At 44.2% G+C, this 23,315-nt stretch overlaps 1 protein-coding gene across 4 annotated transcripts in view; it reads left to right on the top strand.

Moving 5' to 3' along the window:
* Positions 1–691: 691 nt before the first annotated feature.
* The window catches only part of plekha7b (pleckstrin homology domain containing, family A member 7b), a 370,768-nt gene continuing 348,144 nt past the window's right edge, over positions 692–23,315 (top strand). For 3 of the 4 annotated variants that reach the window (XM_069897806.1, XM_069897811.1, XM_069897802.1), the window contains exons 1-3: positions 692–830; positions 981–1,057; positions 1,180–1,237. In XM_069897806.1, the coding sequence (XP_069753907.1) occupies positions 748–830; positions 981–1,057; positions 1,180–1,237 (218 nt within the window). In that variant the 5' untranslated portion in view covers positions 692–747. The remainder of the gene's footprint in view (positions 831–980; positions 1,058–1,179; positions 1,238–23,315) is intronic. The other variant, XM_069897818.1, reaches the window with a different exon arrangement.

Raw genomic sequence — 23,315 nt, 5'->3', positions numbered from 1 at the left:
ATGAGAACATCTGCAGGGAATCCTGCTCTGGGAGAGCAGCAGCCACCATCAAGGATCCACACCACCCAGCACACGCTCTGCTCTGGACAGGATAGAGGTAGGGGGGTGCCCCACCAGGTTCAGGAACAGCTGCTCCCCCCACCACCACCACCATCCGACTCCTCACCAACAAACTCAAGCAGGGACTCATGTAAGGACTTTTCTACTTGATTGATGTCCCCCCCCTCTGTTTTGCACAATCAATTTGGTGCTTTTGTGTACAGTTTTTTTTTGCACTATTAACAAGTGGTAATTCTACCTGGCCCGCAAATATATATATATATATATATATATATATATATATATATAAATTGGCATCACATACAACCCTGAGATTCTGCGGGCCAGGCAGAATATATGCAATCAATCTGAAATCAGATACGAATTCTATTACAATTCATGCAGTAAAGGCAAGTCATGGAATTTGGCTGCAGCCTGTTTGATACAATGACAGGTGGAGATAGTGGGCAACAATAAACCTGACAGAATGGGTGTGATAGCTGCTCGCTATCAGTTAAATGTTTCCGCCCCCTTTTCTCCGCTGACAGCTGACGTGTTAATTCTCCCTTTAAAGGGGATTTGCCGGGGTGTTTTCACTCTCTCTCTGGCAATTGTCATTTTCCGTCGGCGGAAACCAACCTGTCCTGTCCCTTTAACACTGGGCCGTCCCTTGATCGAGGGCTGATAATCCGGGAGACGGAGCAGTTCATGGCGGCTGAGTTGAGGCGGGAGATGCTCCCCGACCGCTGGTCTTTCGGGGTTTGCAGGGACGGCCGCATCTTTTTCATTGAGTACGTTGCACACCCACCCCCACCGGCGCCAACTTTCACGCCGCCCCGCCGAGTCCCCCGCGCTTGACGTGAACCGACCCCCCCCCCCCCCCCTTTTAGTTTTAATCTGTCTGTGCCTTGTCCTCTCTCTTTGTTTCCTTCTCCCCGCAGCGATCAAACGCGGACCACCACTTGGTTACATCCCCGGACGGCTCGACCTGTCAACTCCGGCCACATGATCCGCTCAGGTGGGAGAGTTTGCCCAACTTTTTTTGTCGGGTTAGGGGTGACCTGCCTCCACCTGCTCCCTTTGTTGCGGTCTGCGACGAGTTGCGGCTGCTTGACCCGTGTCCTTCTCGCTCCTTTGCAGATCTTCCCGAAGGCTGGGAGGAAGGGTTCAGCGAAGAAGGGGCCAGCTACTTCATCAAGTGAGTTGTGTTGTTGAAGCTTTTTTTTTCTTGCAAACTTTGCAAGTTGATGATATCCCCCCCCCCCCAAGTTCTCAGGTGCGCGGAATAGACTCCGCTCCTGCTGCCAACCCACCCCTCCGACTTCAGTTCGCCCAATCTGCTTTTTTTTAAAGAAAAGCCTTTTTGTTCAAAAGTTGGATGCAGCAGGTGACATTCACTCCCGCTTCCACCCCGTGGAGAAGCGTGTAAATATCTAAGGACCCCCGCCGCCGTCCATCTGATCGTGGAATTTCAGCAACAGGTCGTCACGTGGAAGTTGCAGCCTGTGAGATCGATGTGGGGCGTTTGAACTTGGAATTGTCTCTCTTTCTCCCCCCCCCCCCCCCCCCCTCTCGCTCCCAACAGCAGCACATTTATTAGTGGCATTTCCTGGTGTGGTGCGTTTACCTTTCTTTATATGCACGTTGTAGTCCTGGGGAGGGAGGGAGGCAGGTAAAATCATTGCCCGTCAGGCTGATGTGGTAGCGTTTTGAACTTGGCATTGCCTCTTCCGAGCAGCGCATTCATTGATTTGTGGCCTTTTTTTTCTTTTCTCTGATACGTATTGAGGAAAGAAGGTAGGTAAATTCCCATTTTCCTGTTCTAATGCAAATTGGATTCCAGTTTGTGCCCCCCCCCCCCCCCCGGGTGCACGAAAGACAGCCACAATGTGCAAATTCCTTGCCTTGCGATCAAGTGGATGGGGTTGGCATGGTGGGTCACAGAAGGAGCTGGGAAATGTGTGGGCTGCTCCAGTGTACGACTAATCTTGGCTTTGTCGTTGTACAAGGAAGGTGGGGGGGTGGGGGGGAGCGTTGCAATGGCAAAATATTTTCCACTTTGCAATTTGGGAATTTGTTTAGTTGCTATGGTGATAAATAGCCCTTCATAGTGAAGTGTTCACAGGCGAATTTTAAAATGCTTTCTTCTCGCTCTTTACTCAAAGTGATGATTTTTTTGGGGGGGGGGGCATTATTTCGGGTAATCTGTGTTTGGCCGTCTTCGTGAAACCCATGGGGGTGGACTTGAAATTGTTTCACAGATGAGAGTCTGATTATGTAACCTGTCGAAACACTTACAATGGAGAAGCCCATTTATGTTCCGTCCCTGAATTTTTAGCAGCCTGGGTTTGAAAAGAATTAAGGCACTAGGTAGACTGTGATGTTCATAAAGGTTTAAACTGAGTGATTTTTTAAAAAAAAAAGTGACTTGAGACTTTCTTCTTGCTTGGCAAATAGCAAATTCTTTGGAAGAAGATGTGTTGATGCGTTATTTTTGAAGAAACCGTGTATAATCTCACTGTTGTGCCCAGGCATATCTTGTAATGGGTGGGTCTAGTTACTGTGCAATGAAAGCAGACCACACACAAGAAATTATGTCTGCTTCTCAAACTTGCCTTGAGTGAGCGAGGCAATGGAATTGGACCACACACCATGATTACACGTGCCCCGAGTGAGCGAGTTAAAGAAAAATGCACGTAGACAAAAACATATGCCATTATCTTTGTCAATGATTTCAGAATGACCTGGTTGGCTGGCATTTTCACTTTAGAAACATAAACTGCAATTTTTGGACAAAGTTGATTATTCAAGAGCTTGAGATGACTTCTACATGATGAAAGGACGCAGACAAGCCTTGAGAGGATGCTACCAGGACCAGAGGATGTGAGTTGTGAGGAGAAGCTGGACAGGCTGAGATGCTCGGGAGGCTGAGGGGTGATCTCCGACAAGTACCGTGAAACAAAATTATGAGTGGCAAGGATACGGTGAATGTCTTTTTTCTCGAAGGCCAGGGATATTTAAAATGAGAGGGGAATTATTTAAAAAGAAACCTGAGGAGCAGCTTTTTCCTCAGTGTGGTGGATATAAAGAATAAATTGCTGGTGGAAGATGTAGAGGCAGATACAATGGTGGTATGTAAAATACATTTAAACAAGTACTCGAAGAGGAAATAATCCATGGGATGTGTGCCCATGTCGAGTTGCACAAATGTTTTGTACTCACACACACAGCCTGTCGCTGCCAATTGACTGTGCCTGTTTCTGTAGGGATTCCAGGCACCTGGAATCTTTTCCTGACTTCACTTTTTGGGCAATCAAAAACCTTTTATTTGGATGCTATCAGCTTAAATGTTATCAGTTCCCCAAGTTCACAAGAATTCATTTGAATAAAGCAAACCACAAATAGATATCTGCCTATTGTTGCACCTTTCAAATCTCCTAATTTGTATTGAAAGGATGCAAATTACTCGTGTAGATTGATATTGGAGCAAATAATTGATCACCAGTTGACATGATTTTCTTTCTTTAATAAAGAAAGCTAATCTAGTGGCAGGAGTAATCCATTTAGCCCTTGAGACTGTGCCATCGTTAAATAAAAACCTGGCTGATCTGATATTGGCTTCAGTTCCACATTCTGACAGTGTGCCTCATTGCCTTGAATATATTCATTTAATGCAGTATCCACATTTCTTTTGAGAATTTGAAAGACTTAAGACCCACATCAAAAGAAATGTTCTCGTCGTCAGATTCTTTATCCCCTAGGAATGCCTGGCCCTCCAATCTCTCCGCACTAATCCCAACTTTTGTAGTCAAGGGGGTGTCTCTTTCTGGCCAAAGCCAGGTGACAACTCTCATACACTTCTTTCCACTTACCCCTCCAACAGGACCCCACCAAAACTCATCGGACCACTATCTCGCACCATCTCTGAACCCATAATTTCTGGTCATCTCCTTAGCGCGGCCTCAACTTTCTTGCTTTCCAACACTGCACTGCCCCTCTCTATCTCCTACCTAAGATTCACAAACCCAATTGTTCCAGCAGACCTATCATGTCCATGTGCTCCTGTCTCCACCTATATCTGGGTCATTTTGCATACCCTCCATCACTTCAACAACTTCCACTTCCCTGAACCTGATTGCCTCAAGTTTACCATGAACATCCAATCACTGCACACCTCCATCCTCCATACTGAAGGCCTGAAAGGCCTTTTTTTTTCTAGACAACAGACCTAACCAGTCCCCGTCCACCACCACCCTCCTCTGGCTGGCAGAACTTTTCCTCTCCCTCAATAATTTCTCCTTTGACTCATCCCACTTTCTCCAAGTCAAAGGGGTAGCAATGGGCTCCAGCTGTGCCTGTCTTTTTGTTGGCTATCTGGAAAAATCCATGCTGCAAGTCAAAGCCTATCAACTCTTCCTCTTTTACATTGCTGTATATTCTGGTGCTGCCTCGTGGACTTCATCCACTTTGCTCCCAACTTTCACCCCGACCTTAAATTTATCTCTAGAAATGCTCTCCCTTTCCTTGATCTCTCTGTTTCTACCTTGGGAGACAAGCGCTTGTCAGACATCTTCTATAGATGTGTGCAGGGTGGAAGGGTCCTCAATGATCTTGCATGCCCTCTTCAGACAACAATCCTGGTAGATCATGGCAGTAGGGGGAGGGAGACTCCAGTGACCCTCTCTGCTACACATGGTCCTGTGGATTGACCTCCGATCCATTTCTCTGCAGGAACTGTACCACACTATGATGCAGCTGGCCAGAATGCTCTCGGTAGAGCTATAGAAGGTTGACGTAATGGTGGCTGGTAGCCTTGCCTGGTTCAGTCTTCTCAGAAAATGCAGTCACTGTTGTGCCTTCCTGATGTGAGGAGATGTTGAGTGTCCACAATAAGTCACTAGTTCAGTGAACTCCATGGAACTTGGTGCTCTCCACTCTTTCTATGATGGTTGTTGATGTGTGGTGGAGGGTGGTTGTTTCTGGTCCTCCTGAAGTTCATGATGATCTTCTTTGTCTTGCCCACTTTGAGACTCCGGTTGTCTCTCTCACAATATTTCACAAGATTTTCCACCTCTTCATCGGTGTTAGTGAGGTCATCTACTGTTGTATCATCTGCAAACTTGATGACACTGTCAGAGCTGGATCTGGCATTGCAGTCATGGGTCAGTAGCATGAACAGGGCTGAGCACACAATCCTAGAATGCACCAGTGTTCAGAGTGATGGTGCTCGATATTTTGCTAATGACCCAGACAGACTGTGGTCTTTCTGTGAGGAAGTTCAGGATTCAATCCCAGAGAGGGCTATTGAATCCCATCGAGGACAGCTTCCCCACCAGCCTCTGGGGAATGATCATATTAAATGCCGAGCTGAAGTTGATGAAGAACAGTCTGGCTTATGAGGCATTGTTCTCCAGGTGGGCCAGGATGGAGTGAAGCGACAAGGCTATTAGCATCATCTGTGGAATGATTTCTTCTATAGGCAAATTGAAATGAATACAGCATCGCTGGGAGGTGCGCTTTGATGCATTCTATTACCAGACAGTCGAAGCATTTCATAATTGTGGTCAGTGCTACAGGGTGGTAGTCACTGATGCCTGTTATTTGACACCCTCTTGTGTACCGGGATGATGGTAACTGTCTTGAAGCCTGTGAAAATGATGGACTCCTGCAGTGAGGTGTTGAAGATGTCTCTGAAGACCCGTCAATTGGTTTGTGCAGTCTTTCAGTACCCGCCTAGGCATGTTGTCTGGTCCTGCTGCCTTGTGTGGGTTCACCTGCCTTCTGCTGAGCCTCTTCTGAATGGTCTATAATTCAAGTGCATCTCTGCCCCACCCATTGAAACTGCGTGCAGAACCCCCAGCTTCCCAAATTAGAGATGTGGCAAAATGTTCTTCCTTTTAAACTTTGCATTAAGGGATGTTGTTCCATTTGCCTTCAGAAGTAGTTGCTTAACTGCAGGCTAATTTTTGTTTCATGAATAAGGTTATCCAGATCCCTATAGTCCACAGCATTATATAGTCTGTTTTCACTTGAACAATATTCTGTTTTCAATTTTTAAATGGATTTAGTTACTCACCCTTGAATTATATACCTAGCAAATTTTCCCATTTGTTTCACCCGAGTTTTCCTTTGCAACCTCTGTATCCTTTGCAACTCCTATATCCTTCCAGTAACATGTTTGTAATATGAACAATTTTAGCTACAAATCAATTGATCCCTTCATCTTGGTTGTTCACATATGCTGTAAATAAAGGCAAAGCACCAATACCGACATGGCAGTCAGCGAGTTACAACTCGTCAACCTGAAAATGATCTATTTATCCTTGCTCTCAACTATTGGAATCGATGAAGAATTTGCTTCCAATAGTAGCTTTTATTGTGCAGAATCTCGTGAATATTCAAATGGATTAGTTCTCCTCTATCCCACTGTAAATGATGAATGCAAGGTCTCCACTCAATTTGTATTTGAACCAAGTGTCTGTCTCACTTTTTTTTTGACGGTGCATAAGAATTATTGCCCTCCTCTTTGCTAGTTTGGTGTTATTTCTTCAGATGGGTGGGCTATCTTAACCATGTATGGAATCTTGCAAAATCATAGAACCAGCACGTGGCCTACAGCATCAAGGACTGCAGTGCTAATTTTTTTGGTGCTGGGGCCGTGAGACCTGGACTTGGTGGCTGTCGTGTTATATTTGGCATTGTATAATTGAGAGAGAACAGTATGATGATTGAAGACTAATATACCAGTCATGGAAAAAACAGGTTCCTTGTATGTCCAGAATAGTGCTCAGCAAAAGGGTGGGGGTGGGGGTGCAGAGTGGCCCCCAACTGCTTCATGATGACAAGCACTCATCTACTCTATTAGGTTTTGCGCTCGTTGCCAACATTTTCCCCACCTCTGCCCTCTATCCCCAACCCTTCAGATTCTCCTGCCATCTGCCAGTTCATGGGACAATTTGACCCATGTTAACCATGAAGGGGGAGCACTTGAGCAAAATGCAAATTCCAAAAGCACTGCACCCAAGGTTGGGATCAAACCAATGTCTTTAGAGCTGTAAAGCAGCAGCACCAACTGCTGCATCTCAAGTTATATTTTGTGTTTGACAATTCAGGCACTGCAGAGTTTTTTCCAGTTTTTGTTCCACTGACATAGATGGGATGACTGGTATGTCTCGGTGCTGTCTTCTTTCTTTTCTTTCTTTGGCTTGGCTTCGCGGATGAAGATTTATGGAGGGGTAAATGTCCACGTCAGCTGCAGGCTCGTTTGTGGCTGACAAGTCCGATGCGGGACAGGCAGACACGGTTGCAGTGGTTGCAGGGGAAAATTGGTTGGTTGGGTGTTGGGTTTTTCCTCTTTTGTCAGTGAGGTTGGCTCTGCGGTCTTCTTCAAAGGAGGTTGCTGCCTGCCGAACTGTGAGGCGCCAAGATGCACGGTTTGAGGCGATATCAGCCCACTGGTGGTGGTCAATGTGGCAGGCACCAAGAGATTTCTTTGGTGCACCTCTGACACGATGGCCAGTGGAGAGCTCGCCATATAACACGATCTTGGGAAGGCGATGGTCCTCCATTCTGGAGGTGTGACCTACCCAGCGCAGTTGGATCTTCAACAGCGTGGATTCGATGCTGTCGGCCTCTGCCATCTCGAGTACTTCGATGTTAGGGATGAAGTCACTCCAATGAATGTTGAGGATGGAGCGGAGACAACGCTGGTGGAAGTGTTCTAGGAGCCATAGGTGATACCAGTAGAGGACCCATGATTCGGAGCCGAACAGGAGTGTGGTATGACAACGGCTCTGTATACGCTTATCTTTGTGAGGTTTTTCAGTTGGTTGTTTTTCCAGACTCTTTTGTGTAGTCTTCCAAAGGTGCTATTTGCCTTGGCGAGTCTGTTGTCTATCTCATTGTCGATCCTTGCATCTGATGAAATGGTGCAGCCGAAATAGGTAAACTGGTTGACCGTTTTGAGTTTGTGTGCCCGATGGAGATGTGGGGGGGCTGGTAGTCATGGTGGGGAGCTGGCTGATGGAGGACCTCAGTTTTCTTCAGGCTGACTTCCAGGCCAAACATTTTGGCAGTTTCCGCAAAACAGGACGTCAAGCGCTGAAGAGCTGGCTCTGAATGGACAACTAAAGCGGCATCGTCTGCAAAGAGTAGTTCATAGACAAGTTGCTCTTGTGTCTTGGTGTGAGCTTGCAGGCGCCTCAGATTGAAGAGACTGCCATCCGTGCGGTACCGGATGTAAACAGCGTCTTCATTGTTGAGGTCTTTCATGGCTTGGTTCAGCATCATGCTGAAGAAGATTGAAAAGAGGGTCGGTGCGAGAACGCAGCCTTGCTTCACGCCATTGTTAATGGAGAAGGGTTCAGAGAGCTCATTGCTGTATCTGACCCGACCTTGTTGGTTTTCGTGCAGTTGGATAACCATGTTGAGGAACTTTGGAGGGCATCCGATGCGCTCTAGTATTTGCCAAAGCCCTTTCCTGCTCACGGTGTCGAAGGCTTTGGTGAGGTCAACAAAGGTGATGTAGAGTCCTTTGTTTTGTTCTCTGCACTTTTCTTGGAGCTGTCTGAGGGCAAAGACCATGTCAGTAGTTCCTCTGTTTGCGCGAAAGCCGCACTGTGATTCTGGGAGAACATTCTCGGCGACACTAGGTATTATTCTATTTAGGAGAATCCTAGCGAAGATTTTGCCTGCAATGGAGAGCAGCGTGATTCCCCTGTAGTTTGAGCAGTCTGATTTCTCGCCTTTGTTTTTGTACAGGGTGATGATGATGGCATCACAAAGGTCCTGAGGCAATTTTCCTTGGTCCCAGCAAAGCTTGAAAAACTCATGCAGTTTGGCATGCAGAGTAATATTCATTAAAAGACATGAAAAAAAAATTACACAAATTGGAAGAACACCACCTTGTATTCTGTTAGGGCAGTCTTCAGTTAGAATCCACTTATCCAATTCTTGTTAACTCCCTGCCCTGGTTTGTCTCTCTCTTTGCCCTACCCCTTTCCTTCTCTCTCCTAAGAGAGATCTTCCCTTCTTGACCCTCTGCCTTCTCGCCTTGATCTACGTACTATTAGCCTGCGTTCCTCCTTCCACCCCCACCTAATTTGGTTATCTATCTGTTTTTCCGCATTACTGACAAAGGATTCAGGCCTGACCTGTTGGTTCCCTTTTATTTCCTTTGAATGCTGAGTTTCTCCAACACATCTACCCCAGCATCTTCATATTTTTTTGTTTACCTTCATGAACTAAAGTCAACTTGATTTTTTTTGTTCAGCACAATTTAAAGTAAATTGCTATTTGGGGTGTATTTAAGAGAATATAATCAAATATTTGACTATTGAATAGCTTCACACTTTACATAAATGATCAGCCTTTATCTTGAGTAAATAGCAACATTTGAATGGCAAGTTGCAAAGAGATAGGAATATCCTAGCTAAGTTGCTCCATGTGTGTTCACTGCTTCAGGGGATAAAATAGTCTTTGTTAACCACAGAAAGTTTTAGTTGGACTTTATTGAAATTGATCAGCACAGTAGGATAAAATGTGAAGGTCTCTGGATGATTATCTTTGGCATAAATACAATGAGGCATTGAAGTTTTAGGTTGCCCCTGCTGGAATGTTTTGGCTGGTCAGCAGTGTTTGAGCTAAAACAGAATATCCCCTTAGTTATGAAGATGCTGCAGTCGTAGAGAGCTGGCTTTATCTGTCACAAGAAGACTTGCATCAAATAAATTTTTCTCCTCTGCTTCCAAAAACCAACACAACCAACTTCATAAACCATTTTACCTCCACCATCATTCAGTCTGAACTTATAATCTTTTGTATAAAACATTGGAAGTATTGGTCCAACGTCAAATGAATTCTGGATTTAACTTTTCTATCCAGCACATTTTTCGCTCTTCAAAATTACCCACAAAAATATTTCATGCTCATTGTTTCTGTACTTTTAAATCAGATCACAGTGGTGGGGTTGGTGTCACTACTCCATGGACCTCCTCCTGTGCCAGCCTTGCAGAATCCTTAGTAATTTTTTTGCACTAATCCCTGCTCTCTCCATCCAGAATGAAGATCATTCCAAACCCAGTCATCAAGTTCCAGATACCTTCAACTTTGACTTTTAAATGACAAAGTTGACCATGCTCATTCCCAAGGGACCTGATTGGTCGTAAATTGTAATTGCTGTATATCACTGAATATAATAGCAATAGCAGTGAGATAAATTATATCCTTAAATTACAATATCATGCACAAACCCTAAATGTATTTACATTTATAGAGTTTCATGTGGTTATAGTGAAAATTGGATAAGAAAACAATAGAATTTGAAATAAATGTTTAAGAACTACATCAAAATTATGTTGATTTTTAATATTAAGAGAAACATTCATGGATTAGCTTTTTTTTATTTTCTCCTTTTCCTTTAATTACTGGTTCATTCTCAAAAATTATTGATAACGATTCACAAGTACTAATTACTGCACTATTGTAGCTAAAACACCAGAAAATTTGACAAAAGAAACAACTATAACAACACCAGCAGCAACAAAAACAACAGCGTGTGCTTGTAGTGTGTACAGACTAAACTGTGATTCGATGTGTCATTTTAATTGGGTAATAATGTCAGCTCTGACCAGAGCGCATTAGAAGGTTCAAAAGTAAATTGACATAGTTTTAGCCTTGTAGGTATATTGATGTAAGCCGGGCTTACGAAAAAATGTTTTTGTGTTCTAACTAAGTACAGGGATATTTTTACATTTAAAAAAAAAAAAAAAAAATTCTGCTGAAATACTGCACAAAAATTTGTGGACAGTCAATTTGGTGTCACTTGTGTAGTCTGCACCCTCTAGTAATGTCGGTGTCCAATCACAAACCCATGTATTTAAATATACAGAAACAATCAACGCTTTTCCTATTTTCACTTTGACTTGTAGAGCCTAAAAGTTTAAAAAAAAAGTTTGTGTCAGGAAAATGGGACCAATCAGGTCCCTTGGGAACGAGCATGGTCAACTTTGTCATTTAAAAGTCAAAGTTGACGGTATCTGGAACTTGATGACTGGGTTTGGAATGATCTTCATTCTGGATGGAGAGAGCAGGGATCAGTTTCCCATTCATCCTGTAAAGTGACTCCACTCTAGAAAAGCTTATATTTTGTGATATCCCATGCTTCAGAGAAAAAAATTGTTTTGGAGCACAATACAGCTTTCCTTGGGTGTGCTTTCCTTCCAGAGCATTCGGGATTTTACTGTGTGGTTAAGGCAATTGGGATTGTCTCCTTAGTCAAGATTAGAATGTTTGCAGTTATAGATCATGTTGTTGTTTTTCTCTTTCCCAGCTGAGCTGAGGAACTTCTCACAAATTTGCAAAGATTTAAATTCCAATTGCTCCAGTTTTCATATGAATTAGAAACTTTGCAATCTTTATTTTTAAATTTTTTTAAAATTTAAAACTTTTAAGAACAATGTAAAATCAATAGCAATAACAGAAAAAAAAAGGCTTGTATACAACATAGTAAACCCCCCACTCAGCCAGCCCCCTCAAGGGGAGCCAAAAAAGAAAACCTAAAACCTATGCAATATTTTAAGATATTTCCAAACCCATATATTCTAAATAAGATGATCACATTTTAACAAAAAATAATTATCATGTAAATTGTTATTTTCTCCATATAAATACAAGATCTCAATTTATTATGCCAACGAGCTATATTAATCTCTACATTGTCTTTCCAAGTAATTGCTACACATTTTCGTGCCACAGATAACACCAAACATACAAATGTTATTTGAACCTTATCCAACCCCCAAACCAGTCAAAGAAACCATATAACCCAACAAAAAAATCTCTGGATATAATGGTAATTTGATGTTAAATAATTTGTCCAAAACCAACCTAACTTTTTCCCAAAATGGTTGTACCCTATCACAGGACCAAACTACATAAAAAAAAAGTTCCAGTACTTAACCCACATCTAAAACAAAGATCCGAATTACTAAATCCGTATTTTTTTCAATTTCTCAGGAGTCAAGTATAACTGATGCAAAAAAAAATTATAATTAACCAAACCATATCTTGCATTAGTCAAGTTAGTTACCCCTTCATTGACACATAACCTCCCAATCCTCTTGAGGTATAGCACAAGTTAAGTCGCTTTCCCATTTATTTCTAGATTTCTCCAAATTTGTTTTTTTCAGTTTCCTGTAACAATCGATACATATCTGAAATAAAACCTCTCTTTGGTATAAAGGAAATCACAGATTTTGCAATCTTTTCTCAGTTTGGGAGGGCATATGACTGGACCTGACAGTGTGCTGGATCTACTTGAGAATAGAGAGATCTTGGCAGTAAAGAATGAAAGTTGATCTGTCATGTCAACCCTGGGACATCACTGGTGTTGTTCCTGACACTGAGGCCAATCTGCCTTAGGCTGCCTCATTGATGTCTGCCTTCCTATCATGAGGGCAGAGATGGGGATGGTTGCTGATTTAAAAAAAAAATTAGGCATATAGTAATGGGACCTTCCAGCCCATAAGCCCGTGCCACCCAAATATCCTAATTGACCTACAACCCCGTACCTTTTTAAAGGTGGGAGAAAACCGAAGCACCTAGAGGAAACCCATGCAGGGAGAACGACAAACGTGTTGCAGACAGTGCTGCTTTCGAACCTGGGTCGCTGGCACAGTAATAGCGTTGCATTCACTAACTGTGCCGCCCAATGTTGTAATGACGATCTTGCAATTCAGCTCATGCCTGATTTGACCAACACATCTGACTACAGGTACAACTGGATCAGCCACCTAAATGCTATAAAGATCAGGGGCCAGAGACTGGGTATATTGCAGTAGGCAACTCTCCTCTAGTCACCCAAAACTTTTGTTATTCCAACAAGGCATTGGTCAGGAACGTGGTGAAATTTTTCTCCACATTGCTGAATGAATGCATCGCTAAAAATACTTGAGCAGCTCTGAATCATCCAGGACAAAGCAACCTCCTTGATTTGGTACTCTAATAAACCATGCTTAACATTCGTTCTCCCTCGACCACCAATGTTCATTTGGCAATTATATGTGAAATCAACAAGACTATTGTTCCTATGCCTGACAGCATTGTCCAAACCTGCAACCTCTTATGAAGAAGCAAAGCTGCACGAGACCACCATCACACATGCAGGTTCATCTTGATCCTGATTTGGAAACCTTTCTGATTCTTCATTGTTTTTTTGTCTAAACTCTGCAAAACCAGTTAGGTAGTAACTTCATCAGAAGTACTGCAATGTTGAGAAATCAGCTTGTCAGTACATTTGAGGGCGGTTGGGAATGGACAATGAGTCCTGGCTTTGCAATCACAATGCAGATTCCGAAGAATGCTAAAAGCCCAATCTGCAACATTTGCACGCTGTTCTCGTGACTGAAGCTTGCATTAATAGCAAGTGCGGAGAATATGCAAATCCACCAATGATGCAGCCATAGCTTTTTAAAATCACTTGTAAATGACCAAGTATAACTGTTGTGATAATACTAATTTGCAGGTTTCCAACTGGTATGAAAGGCTAGAAAGCCACTGGGATCAAAGCAGACATTTGTGTTAACACCTCAATCAGCTGATGAATCAGTGTTTGAATTTCTGATTAACAGAAGAGAAATTCAAATCCTCGAAAACGTGACACAGCAAAAAAAAATTAAACCTTCAATTTATGGTGAGCTCTTGCTGATTTGAGTAGATTGTTTAGAATGGAAACCATGTTTTTTCTACAATTGCTCAGCCTATGCAATTACTTAATTGTATGCTAATCAGCTATAAATTGGTATGAATTGAAACTTTTTTTCCTGGTCTGGAACTAATGTTGCAGATAATATTCTGGATTTGATCTCTGTCTCATTCTTGTGTTTATAAAACACAACTTGCTTGTTCACTCAGCCAAGCCTTTGCATGTTTGACATTTATCCACTTTTTTTTGGTGAACTTTACTCCAAGTTAACATGTATGGGCCTTGCTGCTCTGCATTTTTTTTGAGAGTTAGCATTTTAGCTAATTCTATGAACTGTTACCCATTGGAATCATGATGTGCTGCCATCTGAAATAGTTTACCACTATAAGAGCTTTCAAATTGTGGTACATGTATTTGTGTACACAAGTAATCCTTCCCTCAATCACCCTTTTAAATTGCAGCACCTGGGTAGCCCTCCTGAGACCCTGGTGCGATTACTGGGGCAAAGGTGCTGGAAGCACCTTTCAAATTGCAGGCAGATCTACCCATTAAATCACCAACCTGGCAATTTAAGTGGGATCTCGCCCCTGCAATGACACATCATGAACTCATCGGAAGTACTGCTGGATGTTCTGATGCTGGCTGCCCGGTGACGCACTCCTTTAGCCACTGATGTCAGCGGAATAAGTGGGTCAGCCATTTTGCTTTTCAAATCGGCCGTGGATGAGACCTAGTTAAGCTTAATTGGGTTCCCTGACTACCGGTTGGGTTCCCTGACTACCGGTTGGGTTCCCTGACTACCGGTTGGGTTCCCTGACTACCGGTTGGGTTCCCTGACTACCGGTTGGGTTCCCTGACTACCGGTTGGGTTCCCTGACTACCGGTTGGGTTCCCTGACTACCGGTTGGGTTCCCTGACTACCGGTTGGGTTCCCTGACTACCGGTTGGGTTCCCTGACTACCGGTTGGGTTCCCTGACTACCGGTTGGGTTCCCTGACTACCGGTTGGGTTCCCTGACTACCGGTTGGGTTCCCTGACTACCGGTTGGGTTCCCTGACTACCGGTTGGGTTCCCTGACTACCGGTTGGGTTCCCTGACTACCGGTTGGGTTCCCTGACTACCGGTTGGGTTCCCTGACTACCGGTTGGGTTCCCTGACTACCGGTTGGGTTCCCTGACTACCGGTTGGGTTCCCTGACTACCGGTTGGGTTCCCTGACTACCGGTTGGGTTCCCTGACTACCGGTTGGGTTCCCTGACTACCGGTTGGGTTCCCTGACTACCGGTTGGGTTCCCTGACTACCGGTTGGGTTCCCTGACTACCGGTTGGGTTCCCTGACTACCGGTTGGGTTCCCTGACTACCGGTTGGGTTCCCTGACTACCGGTTGGGTTCCCTGACTACCGGTTGGGTTCCCTGACTACCGGTTGGGTTCCCTGACTACCGGTTGGGTTCCCTGACTACCGGTTGGGTTCCCTGACTACCGGTTGGGTTCCCTGACTACCGGTTGGGTTCCCTGACTACCGGTTGGGTTCCCTGACTACCGGTTGGGTTCCCTGACTACCGGTTGGGTTCCCTGACTACCGGTTGGGTTCCCTGACTACCGGTTGGGTTCCCTGACTACCGGTTGGGTTCCCTGACTACCGGTTGGGTTCCCTGACTACCGGTTGGGTTCCCTGACTACCGGTTGGGTTCCCTGACTACCGGTTGGGTTCCCTGACTACCGGTTGGGTTCCCTGACTACCGGTTGGGTTCCCTGACTACCGGTTGGGTTCCCTGACTACCGGTTGGGTTCCCTGACTACCGGTTGGGTTCCCTGACTACCGGTTGGGTTCCCTGACTACCGGTTGGGTTCCCTGACTACCGGTTGGGTTCCCTGACTACCGGTTGGGTTCCCTGACTACCGGTTGGGTTCCCTGACTACCGGTTGGGTTCCCTGACTACCGGTTGGGTTCCCTGACTACCGGTTGGGTTCCCTGACTACCGGTTGGGTTCCCTGACTACCGGTTGGGTTCCCTGACTACCGGTTGGGTTCCCTGACTACCGGTTGGGTTCCCTGACTACCGGTTGGGTTCCCTGACTACCGGTTGGGTTCCCTGACTACCGGTTGGGTTCCCTGACTACCGGTTGGGTTCCCTGACTACCGGTTGGGTTCCCTGACTACCGGTTGGGTTCCCTGACTACCGGTTGGGTTCCCTGACTACCGGTTGGGTTCCCTGACTACCGGTTGGGTTCCCTGACTACCGGTTGGGTTCCCTGACTACCGGTTGGGTTCCCTGACTACCGGTTGGGTTCCCTGACTACCGGTTGGGTTCCCTGACTACCGGTTGGGTTCCCTGACTACCGGTTGGGTTCCCTGACTACCGGTTGGGTTCCCTGACTACCGGTTGGGTTCCCTGACTACCGGTTGGGTTCCCTGACTACCGGTTGGGTTCCCTGACTACCGGTTGGGTTCCCTGACTACCGGTTGGGTTCCCTGACTACCGGTTGGGTTCCCTGACTACCGGTTGGGTTCCCTGACTACCGGTTGGGTTCCCTGACTACCGGTTGGGTTCCCTGACTACCGGTTGGGTTCCCTGACTACCGGTTGGGTTCCCTGACTACCGGTTGGGTTCCCTGACTACCGGTTGGGTTCCCTGACTACCGGTTGGGTTCCCTGACTACCGGTTGGGTTCCCTGACTACCGGTTGGGTTCCCTGACTACCGGTTGGGTTCCCTGACTACCGGTTGGGTTCCCTGACTACCGGTTGGGTTCCCTGACTACCGGTTGGGTTCCCTGACTACCGGTTGGGTTCCCTGACTACCGGTTGGGTTCCCTGACTACCGGTTGGGTTCCCTGACTACCGGTTGGGTTCCCTGACTACCGGTTGGGTTCCCTGACTACCGGTTGGGTTCCCTGACTACCGGTTGGGTTCCCTGACTACCGGTTGGGTTCCCTGACTACCGGTTGGGTTCCCTGACTACCGGTTGGGTTCCCTGACTACCGGTTGGGTTCCCTGACTACCGGTTGGGTTCCCTGACTACCGGTTGGGTTCCCTGACTACCGGTTGGGTTCCCTGACTACCGGTTGGGTTCCCTGACTACCGGTTGGGTTCCCTGACTACCGGTTGGGCCCTTTCAAACTGCTGCATAACTGGGGTGCTCACCCTGCAAATTGCCTGGTTAACCCCATTTTACATGGCAGTTTGAAAGGGTCTACTGGAACCTGCCACCTTTCATTTCGGTAGTTCTTGGCACATGCTTCAACAATCTGCCAAAACTGAAAGTTTCCTCAAATGTCTATCACTTGTGTTGTACAGAGGGAATCAATAACCTTGCCATTACTTGCTTCTTTTGATTGGGATAATAGGCTACATACACAACCATATTGTGTATAACCATCTTCCTCCCTGACTTCACAATGATCACAGAAGTCAGGCATCAGCTCATTTGCTTTGGTTAATGAAATGTTGAGCCACTGTACTCTTGCTGTGAAATGTTTGCTGTGATTGTAGTAAATAGACAAAATTGCTGGAGAAACCTGGGTCCTGTAGTGTCCATAGGTGTTTTGGACTTGAGCCTACTGTCCACATCTAGCTGTGGTTCAAGGCAGGGTCTAGCTTCCAGACAATTGTACTTGTGTCAAAGAAGTCGTCTGTGTCCTGCCTCAACGATTACTGCCCCGTTGCACTCGTATCCATCGTCATGAAGTGCTTTGAGAGGCACATCGTGGGGCACATCAAGCACCTGCTGCCCCCCCTCCCCCGCCCCACACTGGACCCCCTGCAGTTCGCATATAGATCCAACCATTCCACAGACAGTTCTATCACCACTGCCCTTCATCTAGCCCTCACCCACGACTAAATTAAAGACACCTCTGTTTGAATGTTGTTTATTGACTTCAGTTTGGCATTTAACATGATCATACCTCAGTTGGGCCTGCTGGGTTCAAATGCCTCCCGATTCTCAACTAAAGGGGAGACCTCGGGCCATCCGGATTGGAAACAGCACCTCCAAGACCATCGCACTGAGCACGAAGCCCCCATGGCTGTGTGCTTATTCCACTGCTGTTCACTCTACTAACTCACAACTGTGCAGCCAAACACAGCTCGAATCACATCAAGTTTGGTGACAACACAACAGTGTTGGGCCTGATTCGTAAGAACGAGGCAGCACCATACAGAGACGAAGTGCAGACATTAATGGACTGGCGCAGAGCAAACAACCTGAATATAAACGTTTTTAAAAAAAAGTTAAAATGGTTGTTGACTGGGATGGCGTGACTGAGATCACGCTCCCCTGACTATTGATGGCTCTACCATTGTGGTTGTCAAGTGTATCAAGTTCCTTGGAGTGCACTTGGCAGAGAATCTCACCTGATCCTTTAACACCTGCTCCATAGCCAAGAAAGCTCAGCAGTGCCTCTACTTCCTGCGAAAGCTGAAGGAAGTCAATCTCCCACCTGCCATCCTCACAATGTTCTACAGAGGATGTATTGAGAGCATTCTGTGCATCTGTATCATCTGGTTTGGAAGCTGCATCACCTTGGACCACAAGACCCTACAGAGGATAGTGAAGTCAGCGGAAAAGACCATTGGGGAACCTCTTCCTACCATAAAGGACATTTACAACACAATGCAGGGGGAGGCAATAAACATTTGTGAAAGACTTCACACATCCTGCATGTAAACTGGCAGGAGGTACTGAAGCGCTTGATCCCTTGTGTCCAGAGTAGGAAACAACTCTTTTGCCCCCCCCAAGCCATCAGGCTCCTGAACTCCTGGTACAAAGGTGGATAGTGCGCTGTGCACGTTCAGTGTATATGTCTTAATACCTTGATATTTTAACTGCTTTCCTAACTTGTATCAATGTAAATGTGTTCTGTGGTCCTGGAGACACGCTATCACATCCTCCCGTGTGAACATGTTATGATTGTTAAATAAAGTTGACTTTAATGTAGAATGTTTCCTGGGTACAGCTTGTTTACAAAAAGTAGGACACCTTCAATTGAGCACATTACCACCCAGTCATCGGTATAATAGAAGCTGTCACTGACAATTGCCCACAAACTATTGACTGAGTTTTATTTCGGGACTACATAGCCCATTCCTTAACATCCCTGGACTAAAGGGCTGAATTCTAGAGACAAAGTGGTGGTGCCTGTTCTTGGTAAGACCAGAACCTCAAATGAAACTGCCTCAAGTATTCTGTCAATAGGAACATGGCAGAGGATGGGTATCGTGGAAAATGACTTCTGTTTGACACCCAGGCATTCCCATCAGTTAGAAAACTGAAGACCGAGTGTGACGGAACACTACATTTGTTTGGCTCATCAAAGTTCCAACAACACTTTAAAGCTGCTTGAATGACGAAACTGCCACCATCAAAATCTTCATTCCCTCCACCACTGATACAGTATGCACCTTCTACAAAATCAGCTGTAATTTCTCACCTGGTGAACACTGACCTAAATCTATTTCCCAAACCTATTATCTAGAACAGGAGTGGGCAACCCTTTTATATATAAAAAAAAACCTCACATTCCACCTTGAGTAATCCCTATGCCATAAGTGCTCTGTGATTAGTAAGGGATTGGTTAAGGTGAAATGTGCATGGACAGAAAGAAGGTTTCAAAACCACTATTTTAATTGTACCTAATTGACTCATTTTCTCAAGCAAAATATTTCAGTAACAATTGGGTCTAGAGCAGTGATTCTCAACTTTCCCTTCTGACTTGCATACAACCCTGAGCAATCCCTCACAGAGCACTTGTGGCATAGGAAATATTTAAGGTGGAATGTGAGTTTTTTAAAAAAAAGGTGTTCACTCCCAATCTAGAACTACCATTCTCAACCATTTTTTGGCTATAGCCCCCTTGGGATTCTGCTCAAAGTTCATGGGCACCTTCCTTGTGAAGCAGTCAAGTTTAGTTGTTTCTGTTGTATTACTGACTACATAAAAATATGATTTCAATCCATGGCACTCCTTAAATGTACTGGGGCCTCTGTTGAGTGGCTAATCTAGAAGAACAAGAGAAAAATTAGAATCAAAAATTTATTGCCAAGAACAAGTCATGAAATTTGTTTTGCATCAGCAGCTTGGTGGAAACACTCATATATAATCATCTCAAACACAACCTGTAACTTTCTTACCAAATGATACACTTTCCTGATTTGGGGAACCACTGGTATTTGTCATCCTTAACTGGGCCAAAACCCAGGACCTCCCACTTCAGCAGTACTTGGGTGGTTCCTTTACCATGAGGCCAACCTTACAACAAGTTGGCTCAACATCATTATATTGAGACTGAGGGAAGTTCGAGATGGTCAATAAATACTGGCCTTACCACTAAAGTCCAGATCTTGGAAAAAGGAAGAATTAATAATGAAAATAAAATTGATACTATTAAACAATTTTATGAGTAGCTATTTAAAGTATTTGATGCAAAAAGATAACTGCTTTGAAAATCAATTTTAAAGCAAAGCACCATAATTAAGAGATTGCCTAGTATATGTCATACCTGCATCTGACAAACAATGTCCTATCATTTTCACTATTGTTTTCTTGTGGACTTGCACGTTATTGTGGAGAATCAGTCCTGTTCATTTGAAAGTGTTTTGCACATTTGCTCTTCTGTCATACTGTTCCCTTTAAGGATGGTACACATATACTTCACATTTATTTAAAAAAAAATGATTTCCCTGTTCACATTTTCCCTTTTTTGAGGGAAACCGGAGTGCGACAAATGTAAATTATCATTAATACTGACATCTGAATTAAAAGTAAAAGAATATAGAAATGCTCCAGGTGACATAGCATCTGTAAAGAGGGAGAAGCAGCTGGTTTTTTAAAAAATATTGTAAATATTGCTACAAAAATTGGAGACTGAGAATTAAGATAATGGCAGTAAAATATCAGCAGGGGTGACATTGCCAAACCATATTGCATTATAGGAGAATAGTGGATAAATCCTCAGGGCCTGACATGGCATCATCCAGAATTCACGGTGGGACATGGCAGGAGACTGCTGGGAAGTGAGCTATATGTTGTCAAATGCTTTGGAGAACAGCAAAGGTGGTTCCTTTTGTGTGTAAAGTATGTAATGATAGTGATCATGTTTGCATGGCCACTAGCAAGGCCTTGATTATAGTTCCTGTATGATTAGACTTGGCTGCCAGCAGGGGGCTGACACAGAGCAAGACGCAGTATGTAAGATCTGTAATGGAGACTTGCAGCCTCATAGTGCTGTTTACAACTTTAAAATAAAAAACCCTTTCCTTCATCCATGTGTTGTCTAAGAACACACACACACACACACACACACACACACACACACACACACACACACACACACACACACACACACACACACACACACACACACACACACACACGATGAAACATGGTGTCAGAAGTGGAACGAAAGAAATACTTCAAAAGAAAAATCTAAAGTCAGCAACTGATCAGTGAAGAGAAGCTAACACAGTGAAAAATGGAAGGATTACATCCACCAGCGAAATTTCAGCTGGCAGGTCATGTGGCTGAAAATTGGAACGGATTTAAACAGCATTTTGGATTGTATTTAGTGGCAGTCGGAGCTGACGAGAAAAGTGATAAAGCATCAGTTTTATTACATGTCATTGATGATAAAGCCCAGGAGGTATATATAACTTCACATTTTCTGCTGAAGGAGACAAAATAAAACTGGTAAAAATAATGGAACAGTTTGAGGCATACTGCATACCTAAGTGTAATGTGACATTTGAGAGGCACAGATTTTTCACGTGTACAGAAAACGGAATGAAAGCATTGATCATTATGTGACTAAATTGAGAAACAGGCAAAATGTGTGATTTGGTGGGCAGACTGACTTGCTGATAAAAGACAGACTTGTGTGTGGAATTCCTAATAATAGCCTAAGGAAAGACTGCCAAGAGAGCAAAATCTAGACCTGGAAAAAGCTATAGCACTCGATAGGGCTACAGAAACTGTAAAAACAGCAAAAGAGCTGTTCAGTGAAACTATCTGCAATGTGGATGCAGTAAGCAAGAATTGACATAACCTGTTTAACAAAAAGCATGCCAAAAATGGAAAGAGAGGAGTAGCCAGCGAACCAAAATGAAAGGGACAATGGAGAGCCATGGTGTTGAGGCAGTACATAACACCTACCAAAAAAGTACCCAGCATATGGTAAAACATGCTATATGTGCAACAAAAGCAACCATTATGCCCGTTGCTGTAGGAACCAAGTGCAACAAAGTAAGGTTCATGCAGAAGATGAAAGGGAGATAGAGGAATTCTATGTAGATGTTGTGACTGAAAACAAGAAAGAAAACAGAGATTGGGTGTTGAAATTAAAAGTGAATGGATACTGAAGCACAAATTAATGTAATATCAGAGACTGATTTTTAAGAAGATTAGACCGCGACCAAAGATGTATGGAACAAAACTAAAGGTAACATGATATTCAGGTACTGATATACCAGTGTAAGGAGAATGCATAGTCAAAGTGAAACTCAAGGACAAAGAGCACATCCTATCATTCATCGTGGTACATACTAGATTTAACAGCCTGTGAGAAACTGAACCTGGTAAAAAGAGTTCTCATTGTGGAAAGTGAAGGAGAGATAGTCTATGATGAACCTTCCAGGAGAACACATGATCAGAGTTGATAAGTGTATGCCACCAATAATACATCCATACAGAAAAGTTCCATTTGTGCTTCAGAAGTAACTAAAGGCAGAGTTAGACAAGATGGAAAGCCTGAACGTGATTCCAAAGATAGATGAACCAACAGAGTTGGTGAGTTCACTTGTCATTGTGTACAAAAAGAATGGAAAGCTTAGAATTTGCTTGGATCCAAGAGATCTAAACAGAACAATAAAGAGAGAACACTTTAAACTTTCAACGGTGAAGAAATCATGTCACGGTTTGCATAAGTAAAGTTTTTCAGCAAGTTAGATGCATTATCAGGATTTTGGCAGTTAAAATTGGATGAAGCAAGTTCAAGACTAGTCCATTTGGCAGATACAGATTCCTAAGGTTACCATTCGGAATTTCCTCAGCTCCTGAAGTGTATCACAAAACTATCCATATGGTCTATGAGCACCTGGACGGAGTTGAGAACTCAATGGATGACATCATATATGGGGAACCACGAGAGTGGAACATGATGAGAGATTAAGGAAAGTGCTTGAAGTAACAAGGAAAACAAACCTGAAGCTGAATAGAGAGAAATGCCATCTTGGGGTGACAGAATTAATATTTGTATGAGATATTATTGGCAGTGAGGGCATCAGACCAGATCCCAGAAAGGTGTCTGCCATTGGGAACATGCCAAGACCACAATGCAAAAAGGATATACAGATGTTTAGTGGAATGGTAAACTATATGGGTAAATTCATATCCAACCTCTCAGAAAAGGTGGCTTCATTGAGAAGACCAACAGAAAAGAATATTGAATAGGAGTGGAATATTGAGCATGAAAAATCATGGAGCGAACTAAAGAAATTGCTCACAGAGGAACCAGTTCTGAGGTTTTACGACCCAACGAGACCCATCAAGATATCATTAGATGCATCAAATAGTGGGCTCGGTG

This window comes from Narcine bancroftii, chromosome 1 (assembly GCF_036971445.1).
Source record: "Narcine bancroftii isolate sNarBan1 chromosome 1, sNarBan1.hap1, whole genome shotgun sequence".
NCBI classification, from domain to species: Eukaryota; Metazoa; Chordata; class Chondrichthyes; order Torpediniformes; family Narcinidae; genus Narcine; species Narcine bancroftii.
The sequence above is the reverse complement of the archived record's forward strand: the minus strand, read 5'-3'. Positions and strand labels throughout refer to the sequence as shown.